Here is an 11,622-nt window from a genome sequence, read left to right as displayed (position 1 = left end):
ACGCACCCTCTCCTTCCCGAAGGCGTCACTATTGAGGGAACCTCCTCGTCGTCCCGGTGTTGTCAATAGAGGTGGTAGTAGTTCATGTTTTGCTACAGTGAGTTGTTTGCCTCGCCCAGACCCTATGGGTCGTTCTCTTCTTTCCATTGTTATTCTATTTGTTGGTTGTGTGCATCTTAGTTACGCAGAGGTCGGGTGTGTACTCGTTGTGTTTTGTACCCTCATGATGGAACACCATGAGTTAATAAAGAGCGCCCTTTATCGAAAAAAATTCAAAATCCTGTGCTAATGTTGCCATTTGTTAGTTGAATGGTTTGTATCATATCTTAGATAGGATTATAGCATGTATAACTCAGTTAGTATGTGATCATATTAGATGGTGAAGCCAAATTTTGGTGAAGTTAATGTGAGAAACTGAGATGCCGAATAGATGCTTACCGTATCTTATGGACAATGGTCCTTGTTCTAGCAATATTGCTTTTAACTCTTGTATGTACAATATGGTTCGTTAAAAAATTGCATACAACAGTTAGAGCATATATAACACTTGACCGAAAAATTACAACTTCAATGCGGGCAAATCTGGAAGAGAATTTTGCAATTCAAGATACAATTGAGTGAAAAATGAGGTTTTGGTTTCTGCATATGTAGTTGAAGGACTTGCATGCTTTTAGATGTGCGCTTGTGTTTTTTATGACCTTTACCTGTTCTATGTGAATTTTTCAACAAATTTGAAGATACATGTCTTTTTTAGCCCTATCATTGATGTGAGCTATTGACGTTGATCCGTATGTTCTAACTTTTTTGTGAAATTTGAAATGGAACAATTATGGCTTTTCTATGAAAACTATTTCTCCACCCAAATCTTATTTTCCTGACGGCCCTATCGTGACAGGGATGCAACAATTTTTTGCTTACCTAGCATGATGCATTTCTTCTGTTCGGTTGTTAACCGACAATAAAATTGGAAAAAACGACGGGAATATATTCTCTGTTTGACACTGCCGCATAAGTACACCAAAGCACATACACATTGCTCCTACAATGCCACGGAGTGTTAAAGTGTATGATCCACTTGAAGCGAACTAATGGAACTATAACTTGGTCCTAGAAAAAGAATGATATGTGTTCTTTTCGAATCAAATTTGCACCCTACTTCGGCCCTATCTCCTCCTGGGCGCTAGCCAGATTCTGACAACCATGGCCGACTGAGAACATATGCCACATTTAAATGCAAAACGTCCACATATTGGCACATTCTGGATTCTGCACTATACAAAGCAATGACGGAGTTGTTAACAGCACTAGCTAGCGAGGAGGTCAGTGTTAGAAGGGGTAGAGAGATTGGTGGATTTGTTCGTTGTATTGCTTGAGCGTCAGGGCATATATATATGAGTATATGATTATCTTGGAGTACAAGGCAAGGTAGAATAATAATCACGATACTCAACATCCCCTGCAGTCACAACGGTAGCGATGCATCGCGAAAGTTGTGGCTGGAGGGGAACCCTGACATAATTAACACTCATCGCTCATCAGTACTGCTACCTGAACTTGTTATGCACAACATATCGCTAGGATTGTTAGCTCTATTGGTCGGCTCTTTAATTCTTGGCAGATAGATGGATTATCTGTAGTTCTTGCTCGGTACGTAATAGGTGGTTGAAAAAAAAAATATTGTTGTTTTCTTCACATTGGGGGTGTAACTTTTGTGGTCAAATTCATGTGGGGGAGATGCTGGTGTACAATGTGTGGCCAGGTGAAATTCATTATTAAAAGAGGCATAATAATGTATACATAAACAACTGACCAACCGAGCGAAGCAATGTATACATAAACATTTCTCCGGTTCCATGGGTTTGGAAGCCTAAGATCCATTGAGAGAGCATAAATGGAATGATAAGTGGGTTCATAAACAGAAGACGGTACGCTTCCCTCTCGAATCAACCCAACTTGGGCCTATCTCCTCCCGTCTTCAGGGCGCTGGATTCTGACAGCCACGGCCAAGAATATATGCTACAAAAAAATCTATATGCAAAAGCATAAATGATAGACAGATTCTTAACTTTGGCATGCAGCAGCGACAACGGAATCATTATCAAGTCAGGGCTGTCGACGGTGATACATGCTACCTGATTTTTTGATCAAAAACAGTTGTAACAAATAGGCTTGAGCAGAAGCATATATTCTATCAAAAACTAGCCGCATCTGCATATGTATACATATGCAACTTGTGCATGTTTGAACCTTCATCAGCATCAACGGAGCTGGTCAAAGTCGGGCTCCAGAATTGCAGGATGGCGATTGATAAATACAGTAGTATTTTGGCTCAGTAGTGTCCAGCTCGAGGTGGCTCCACGAGGAATCTTGCTTGGTGACCGTTGCTCTGTTTTGCACGTATGCATGGAGGGAGGGTGTTTCGCTGCGTTCGTGGGGGTGCGACGAGGATAAGCATCTACTGCCTGCCGTCGCTGATCTTTCGAATCGACCGGCGGCTACAGAGATAAGATTGATATATCGTGGCTTTTGCAGATACCAGATGATGAAAACAACTGCCCAGACGATACATCATTCCGTTCATGCACTTTCTTCTCCTTCTTCTTTATGAAACAAAAATAATCTAAAGGAAGCAAAAATGATAATCTAAAGGAAATTTACAAAATCCTTACTGGAAAAATTCTCGTGGCCAGAGGTTATGAATAAAACAATGAAAAAAAATTACATTCTTGTAAATGACAAAAAATTATCATTTGTGGTGAAATTTCCAGTGAACCTTTTTTTTGGAAAGAATTTTTCGAGAAGGCTTAAACCATTGTCATTGTGGGAAACACATATCAAACTTTCATCAAAATCAGATAGATAGACCTAGAATTAACGACAGCCAGAATTAAGTTCGTGCAGGAGTGGCGAACACATGATAGGATAAAGCAGGATGGAATTATATTTTGTCGATTGGATTGTTTAGTTTCTTCACAGCAAACTTTGCCAGGGCCTAGCCTCAGACACACTACTCAAATTCAGATTTCATTCATCAAGTGGTTACGCCGCAACCGCAAATCACTGAACCGTAATTCAAATGGCATGCTTGATGAACTCACTCGGCACAATTAGTTGGAGATGCGTGCGTGTGTGCAGCTTACAAGTTAGAAACACAGTCACAGACCAAAGCTCTGGTGTTTCCCCACCTGCTGTCTCAGACACAATTTGGACACTAGACTAGAGGAAACAGACAATGTACTGAGTTCAGGCAAACCAAAACTTTGGCACAGGTCACGGATCACTGTCAGTGCCGAATGCAACCCATCATGTTTTCTTCAGACAGAAGAGCAAGGCCGTATGGCTCGTGCAAGAGTGTGCAACACAAGTACGTACTCCCTCTTAGGCTAAGTGTTCCTTACTCTCAACTGAAGAAAAACATTGACAATGCTACCTTTCAGATCCTGAAACATCCTAGGCGCTAAGTGTCACAGTACCTTCATCAGATCCCCCGCGTCGCCAACCCTAGGCGACACGGGGGGCGATCGCACCGCTGGCCCTAGGCCCCCTCCCCTCGCCTCCTCCATCCAGTCGCCGCCTGAGGCCTCACTGGCGAAGCCTGGACTATGATGGCAGTGGTGAGGCCTTATCCCTCGCGCGATGGTGGCGATTTTTCCGGGCGGCGGCGCATCGTTCGGCGGAGATCCGGCGGCAAGGATCGGCGGGGTCCCTACGACATGCATGACGGCGGCGTCAGCGGAGGCGCAACCTCCCAGTGGCGGAGTCGCCCCTGTGGCGGCGGCCGAGATCGCCGATCTGGTCTTGCCAAGATGGGCTTGGGTGGGCCAGCGGTTCCGGTGTGCATCTATAGGCGAGCGTGGTGGGCCTGACGGCGCCGGCTGTAGGCACCGTGGTGGTGCCATGGTCGGTCAGGCGGCGACGGCCTGGATCCCTTCGTCCAGTCCCCAGCAGAGACGGCGGTAGTCCATGCACGAGATGCCGGAGGGAGGATCTTTGAACAGATCTGGGTGAAAACCTGCTTTCGGCTAGCTGCCAAGGGCGGTGGTGGCGGCACTGTCTGCGTCGTTCCCTTCTTGAAGGCATCCCCGTGGAGAATTTCAAGGCCACTCTATGCTACCTCCGGGGGAAACCCTAGATCAGTAGATCAGATGAGGGCGGCGCTATGGTGTCGTATCCCTCTTGGGGGCGTCATTCGTGGAGGTGTACACGAACCGAGGGACCAGTGAAAGGCTTTTTTGGTGGAGCGGTGCTTCAGCTTACACATTGCTGGCGGCGGATCTTGGCGGCATGGCGCCATGGAGAATTGACGTCCGATGCGTGGAGATGGACTCGCGCAGGAAAGTGGCACTGTCTGGCGTCGTGGTGGCGTCGACGGCAGCTAGAACAGGCAAGGTTGATGCAGCAGTACAACACTGAAGATGGATTGGTGGCATGTGGCTGCAGCGACCTCATACCTGGCAGGCGTCCTGGTTGAGAAGGGCGCCGGACTGGTGGGTGCCCCATACCCGGCCGGCGTCCTGGTTGGGACATCTGGTCTTAGATGGTAGGTTTGGCTGCGAGGTATGTTTGGTATTAGGCCCTGACTATCAGCATCCCTTCATCAACTGGATAGGAGCGACAGATGTTGCCTAGACGGTGGATTTAGTTTTACTGTTGTATGACTTTGTAAGGTCTTGTGTGAATTATTAATAAAGTGACCGCATGCATCGTCCAGATGCAGAGACCGGAGGTCCTCCTCCTTTTCTAAAAAAAATTGTTATAGTACGTAGTTCTACCTCTGGCGCTCGCTACCGTCACCAAAAGCAGACGACTCAAGAAGGCGGAGCGCAGAACGAGGTACCGCACCGTCTCCACCTCCATTTTATTTATTTATTTATTTGGAAAAAGAGGTTTAGATCCCGGCCTCTGCATCAAGCGATGCATGCGGCCATCTTTATTTATTATTTCATCAATGTCTAACAAGAACATATATCAAATCACCTGAAGCCACCACTCACACCTATAGAACTCGATTATGTGGAGTGCTCTCACTCCCCATATCTAAATTGGTGTCGTCGCTGATCCATCCACATAACTTATTGGAACGAACAGCCGATGCAGCAGACCTAAAGTGTACACCACACATGCACACGTTTTAGACGTCGTCATCATCATCGGACCGTTGAGCCATCTTCAGGAGAGAGATCTGCATCATCCTTGTCAGTCTGTCCATCCGTCGAAGCCACCACGGCGCCCAACAGCACCACCGCCCCACGCTCGTCCATCCAAATGTGAAGATTCTGAAAGATCTGTCGTGCGTAGCACCTGCCGACCAGGCATGACACAACGTAGCACCTATCAGTCAGGTATGACTTGATATCTCCACCGAAACTTCGTGCAAGACGAAGCCACTCCACCTCCTGCCTCTGTCTTCTAGCGTTGCTCCACAAATGATACTCCCAAGAGAGAAACGACACCGCAGTACCGCCATCGTCCAATGTAGAACACCAAATCTTAGGGTTTCCCCCAAAGCAGCACGAGTGGGTCGACAGTCGTTGCACGACAAAGCCTTCATCAAGGTAACAACACATAACGCCGCCATCGCCTGCCATCGTCTCGGTTTTCACTAGCAACTATGTCATCCCGACTCACAACCAGAACTAGATGACAGATCTCGAGATCTGACCATCCAGCCTCAGACCGACCACCTCCGACGGAGTAGATGGCCACTACCGCCACCTGCACCGGCCAGATCGGATGATCTGACCGGAGGCACCGACAAATCGTCCACCGGACAAGATCAACATGAGCGACACCCGACCACCAGAGGTAGCCGCCGCCACCATCATGGTTGGTCATGCTGCCAGATTGGATGTCATCTGCGCGCGTGCGCCCGTGCCACGGCCACCACTCCTCCTCCATGGATCTGGGAAGGATCCCATCCCTGAAGAAGAGGGCTGCAGTGACATGGGTGCACAGCCTTGACCACCACCGTCCTCCCACCACCATCGGGCCTACCGACGTGGGCGGAGGAGCACCGCACCGTCCACCCATCGCTTGAGCCTCCCACCCGAGGACAAGCCACACCAGGGTGCCAGGGGCCCCGCCACCGCCGGATCTGCACGGGCTTAGCCCGGCCGAGTCCATAGGGCGGCGACGAGGGGAAAGAGAAGGTGCGAGGGGGACCTGGCGGAGTAGATCTCGCTACCGCCCGAGTCGCCCTGGGAGGTGGGCGATGTGGGGGCCGTTGTCGGGAACGATCTTGACCTTCATGGTGTGTTAGTTCTCCAATGGCGCCCCGCCTTCAACCCCATCAAAAAATATCTTAATAATCATTTAAAAAATTCTGAAGACCATGATTATCTTGGTACTCATACTAAAATAGTTGTATGCATCCCTAGTTGGTGCAGATGTCATGAAGTGAAAATCTCTCCCATTTTTGGATTTGGCATCTACCAGACTTGCCTTAAACGCAACATCATATAGAGATCGCATCTAAGCCCCAGCGTCGTCCCCCGGGGCTTGGTGGCATAGCGGCGGATTCTCACGACGGTTACGTCCTCATGGTGTCGCGCGTGCTCAGTTCAACGGCGGTGGCGATGTCCAGCCCGGATCCCGTGGCGGCAGCCCTGGAAGGTGGTGGCAGGTGAAGCTCGGGCTTCCTGCGTCGGCATGGCATGGTGATGTCCCTATCCATGGTGGATCTGCACTGGCGATATAGTGGCTTTGGCTCCGGATTGGGTCGGAACAGACACGGTGATGAGTGATGTTTGCTTGAACTACGTCGGTATTTCCCCAAAGAGGAAGGGATGATGCAGGATAGCTACGGTAGGTATTTCCCTCAATGATGAGATCAAGGTTATCGAACCAGTAGGAGAACCACGTAACACCACGTAAACAGCTCCTGCACACAAAGAACAAATACTTGCAACCCAACGTAAGAGAGGGGTTGTCAATCCCTCACGTGTAAAAGAATAGGTAAAATTGTAGTAGATTGGATAAATATATCTCACAGGAACGCGAGATAAAATAAATAACTAAAAATTGCAGCAAGATATTTTTGTATTTTTGGATTAATAGATCTGAAAATAGAAGCAAATAAGAATAGATCTCGAAGGCAAATATAATAAAGAAGAGAATTGGGGGCCGTAGATTTCACTAGTGGCTTCTCTCGAGAAAAATAGCACACGGTGGGTAAACAAATTATTGTTGGGAAATTGATAGAACCTCAAATAATCATGACGATATCCAGTCAATGATCATTATATAGGCATCACATCCAAGATTAGTAGACCGACTCCTGCCTGCATCTACTATTATTACTCCACACATCAAACGCTATCCAGCATGCGTCTAGTGTATTAAGTTCATGGAGAAAGGGAGTAATGCAATAAGAACGATGACATGATGTAGACAAGATCTATTTATGTAGAAATAGAGCCCATCTTGTTATCCTTAATAGCAACGATACATACGTGTCGGTTCCCCTTCTGTCACTGGGATCAAGCACTGTAAGATCGATCGAACCCATCACAAAACACCTCTTCCCATGGCAAGAAAAAGCGATCTAGTCGGCCTAACTAAACCAAAGATTCGGAGAAGAAATACGAGGCTATAAGCAATCATGCATATAAGAGATCAAAAGACTCAAATAACTTTCATGGATAAAAACATAGATCTGATAATAAACTCAAAGTTCATCGGATCGTGACAAACACACCGCAAAAATAGTTACATCAAATAGATCTCCAAGAGACCATCGTAGAGAGAGAGAGAGAGAGAGAGAGAGAGAGGATACCATCTAGCTACAAACTACGGACCCGTAGGTCTACAATGAACTACTCACGTCGCATTATCAGAGAGGCACCAATGAGGATGATGAACCCCTCCGTGATGGTGTTTAGAATGGATCTGGTGGTTCTAAAACTTGCGGCGGCTGGAATTGATTTTCGTTGACTCCCCTAGGGTTTCTGGAATATTGGGGTATTTGTAGAATAAAGAGGCGATGCCGGAAGTCACCGAGGTGGACACGACCCACCAGGGTGTGCCTGGGCCTCCAGGCGCGCCCATGTGTCTTGTTCTCACCTCATGCCCCCTCTTCGGTACTTCTTTGGCCCACTGGATGTCTTCTAGTCCAAAAGTTCCATAAAAAGTTTCGCTACGTTTGTACTCCCACGGTGGCAACTGGCACTTGGCACTATGTCAATAGCTTAGTCCCAAATAATAATATGGAATTGATACAAAATGATTGTAAAACATCCAAGAATGATAGTATAACAACATGGAACAATCAAAAATTATAGATACGTTGGAGACGTATCAATGAGCGCGCGGGATTCCTCTTGGTTGATCTTGTGGTTTGGCGAGGTGGGTGGCGGCCCTCCTCCCAGGCTCCAATGGTGGCACACACAGGCAGTGGCCGGTGTGCCAGGGCTCCCATGGTGGCAGTGTTGTTGTGGATGGTCACTGGATCTAGGGCTTTGTAGGCAGTCTGGATGGTGCACAGGTTGTTGGGTGGATGTTCTTGGGACAGATCCAGGTGAAAACCTGGTCTTCAGTCGGTGGCCGGAGCCGGTGATGGTGAAATCCCTTGGTGTTGTTTCCTTCATGAAGGCATCATCGAGGTGAAGCTCCCAAATCCTCCCGCTACCTCCAGGGGAAACCCTTGATCAGTGGATCGGATGATGGCAGTGCTCTTCCGTCGTTCCCTCCTTAGGGGCGTCATTATCGGAGATGTGCATTGGCTAGAGGGATCAGTAGACGGTTTTGTGGTGGAGCGGCATTTCAAGTCACACATCGACGATGTGGGTCTCGGTGGTCTGGCGTAGCAGGGTCTCGGCGATAGATGTATGACGATGGACGCGTGTAGGGAGGTGGCGTTGACAGCAGGCCTGGCAAGGTCAATGCGTCAATGCTTGCTTTGAAGATGGCTCCGTGGAAGACGGTGGCCGCGGCATTTGAGAGTGCACCGGACCAGTGTGAGCCCTAAACTCGGCAGCGGCTTGGTTGGGGCCTCCGGCATTAGATGTTAGGCCTTGGTGCGAGGCCTGTATGGTATTTGGCTCGGACAATCAGCACCTTTCATCAAGTGGATATGAGTAGCGACAGACGTTGCCAAGATGGTGCCTTCAGAATTATTGATGTATTACTTTGTAAGGTCTTTGTGAATAATTAATAAAATGGCCGCATTCATTGCCCAGATGAAGAGGCCGGGGGTCATCCTCCTTTTCAAAATAAATGCCATGTCTTTATACTAATTTTATAAACATACTATAAATGAAAAATGTACACTAAAAAATGTCAAAACTTAAGTGTGCCGTATTTTTGGGAACGACGAAGATCCATAATAAAAAATATGTGTAGTGTCACATTATAATGCTTTTCCCCATTTGCACACATTTCTTATATGTAATCACCTAGTTTGATTTTGTACAATCATCTATAACAACAAGTAGCATGTTGCTGTTGTGTTTGTAATTTGTGTATACAATTCCACTTGAAAAATAGAACTCACTTGTATCATATAGTCACATTTGTATTCTAGTATTTCTATCGTGGGGTTAAGGTAAAACTATTTTGGAACGAACTATTTCCCAAACTACTGGAATACTTAAAAGGAAATGCTGTCATTTAACGTTCGTCAATTACCTAAAAGGTGGGACAATTTAGAATCAACCAGGCGCAACACACAAAAGGAAAATTCCTTTCACTCATTACCGGAAAGCAGTTTTTCTTTCTTTCCATCGGAATATAAAAAGACATTTCTTTTTGGTATAGGTAGAGTCACACAAACAGGTTGGAGCTAGATTTCTTGATAATATTCTCTCATCCAAAAAGCAAGATATATATTCTAGCTCCTGGATCGTATGGCCAACACACACCCGTTTTCTGACGTTAGAATCCAATCTCTGCAACAAGCTATTTGAAGATAGCAACATGATTCTTTTAAAATAATTTTCTAACTAGCTCCTTTACAAGCAGTAATTATCTAATTTATGTATTGCTTGATGTTATCCTTTCTGAATATTTCACACAAATACGAAGTTCAGATCGGAGGGAGTAGTTTTTTTCTTAGAAGATATCAATCGACACATTTGCGGTGTAAATATGCTTAATCATGAGGGTGCATTTCCTTGCGCATATAAATATTTACAATTTCGCATGCTTTGAATCTTTGAGCAGGAGAAGATCGAGCACAGATGCAATGCAACTGGGCCAAAGAGATAAACAAAGTTAGATCCCCCACTTCCCGGGGACAAAAATGTTGGTTCCTCCTCTCTCCTCTCGTAGTGGCCGGCTGATGATTCTCCCCCTTGTTCCCCTTGTTTTTTCCACTCCAGCTCCCTCAGTTTTGACCTTATGCTCCATATACTGTACATATTATTCCCATCTCCCGCCCCCAGACCGATCATGCAATCCTCGTCGACTCCTGCCTGACCGCCTATAAGTGGCACCGCTACTCACAAACTTCCAACTCATTCCTCAACAATCTCACCGGCATTCAACTATAGGTCACATCACCGGCATTCAACTATAGCATTCCTCAACTCATCACTCATCACTCGACGGATCAATGGCGTCGCTATCCATGAGCGCGGCCGGGAGGGCGGCGGGGTGGACGCCGAAACAGAACAAGCTGTTCGAGCAAGTGCTGGCAGTGCACGACAGGGACACGCCCGACCGCTGGCACAACGTTGCCCGCGCCGTTGGCGGCGGCAAGTCGGCTGATGACGTGAGGCGCTACTACGAGCTGCTCGTCCACGATGTCGCCAACATCGAGGCCGGCAAGGTGCCCTTCCCCGCCTACCGTCCCCCCTGCCCCGGCCCCAACGTTGGCTACGAGGCCGACAGGTTTGTACCCCTCTCCTTTGGTATCCTCTTCGGGCGTGCTTATCGAATTAATAGGTACTCCCTCCGTAAACTAATATAAGAATGTTTAGATAACTATTTTAGTGATCTAAACACTCTTATATTTTAGTGATGTTAATAGCTAGCTTGTTGATGACATTGATTCTTCTCGGAATGAATTCAGGTTGTTAACTAATTCATGTATGCAGGCTGAAGCACTTGAAGATCTAGCGAGATAGCTGGTAGGTACATGGATATGAAGCATATATGTGCGTGCTGGCCAGCATGGATGGGGATATCCTATGATATGATATGATATGCATGCAAGTCATGGCGTGCATGCAACTGTATATGCAAGGCTGCTAGCTAGAAGAAAGAGTCGACCGATGCATGTTCATATGTATACATAATTATTACTCCCTCCGTCCCAAAATTCTTGTCTTAGATTAGTCTAGATACGGATGTATCTAACACTAAAACGTGACTTGATACATCCGTATTTAGAAAAATTTAAGACAAGAATTTTGGGACGGAGGGAGTATTTGGCAATAGTAGCTAGTACAGTACATATTACATGTTATAGGATGGTCTGTCTCCTTCTCCTGTTTGTAAATCGCAGTTTTCCTTATGTAAATGTACATTATATGGTCTGCAACAAAAATACAGTACTCCCTCCATTCGAAAAGTGTAGTGCATTTTTTTCTTCTGAAGTCAAATTCCATAAACTTTGACTAAATTAAATAAAAGTATCAATAACATCAAATAAATAAAATTAGAAAACATATTTTATGATGGATC

General features: G+C 46.4%; 1 protein-coding gene across 1 annotated transcript; it reads left to right on the top strand.

Annotated features, from left to right (window-relative positions):
* The first annotated feature begins 10,470 nt into the window (after positions 1-10,470).
* Positions 10,471-11,420, top strand: LOC123100026 (protein RADIALIS-like 3). The gene is made up of 2 exons (XM_044522028.1): positions 10,471-10,827; positions 11,034-11,420. Exons 1-2 carry the CDS (start codon positions 10,550-10,552, stop codon positions 11,053-11,055), a joined length of 300 nt encoding a protein of 99 aa, XP_044377963.1. The 5' UTR covers positions 10,471-10,549; the 3' UTR covers positions 11,056-11,420.
* Positions 11,421-11,622: the final 202 nt, after the last annotated feature.

Source organism: Triticum aestivum, chromosome 1B, assembly GCF_018294505.1.
Source record: "Triticum aestivum cultivar Chinese Spring chromosome 1B, IWGSC CS RefSeq v2.1, whole genome shotgun sequence".
NCBI classification, from domain to species: Eukaryota; Viridiplantae; Streptophyta; class Magnoliopsida; order Poales; family Poaceae; genus Triticum; species Triticum aestivum.
The sequence above is the reverse complement of the archived record's forward strand: the minus strand, read 5'-3'. Positions and strand labels throughout refer to the sequence as shown.

Coding starts and splice junctions, on each gene's coding strand:
- LOC123100026 (XM_044522028.1), top strand. CDS start 10,550: ATGGCGTCGCTATCCATGAGCGCGGCCGGGAGGGCGGCGGGGTGGACG. Junction 10,828..11,033: donor GTTGGCTACGAGGCCGACAG/GTTTGTACCCCT, acceptor TCATGTATGCAG/GCTGAAGCACTTGAAGATCT.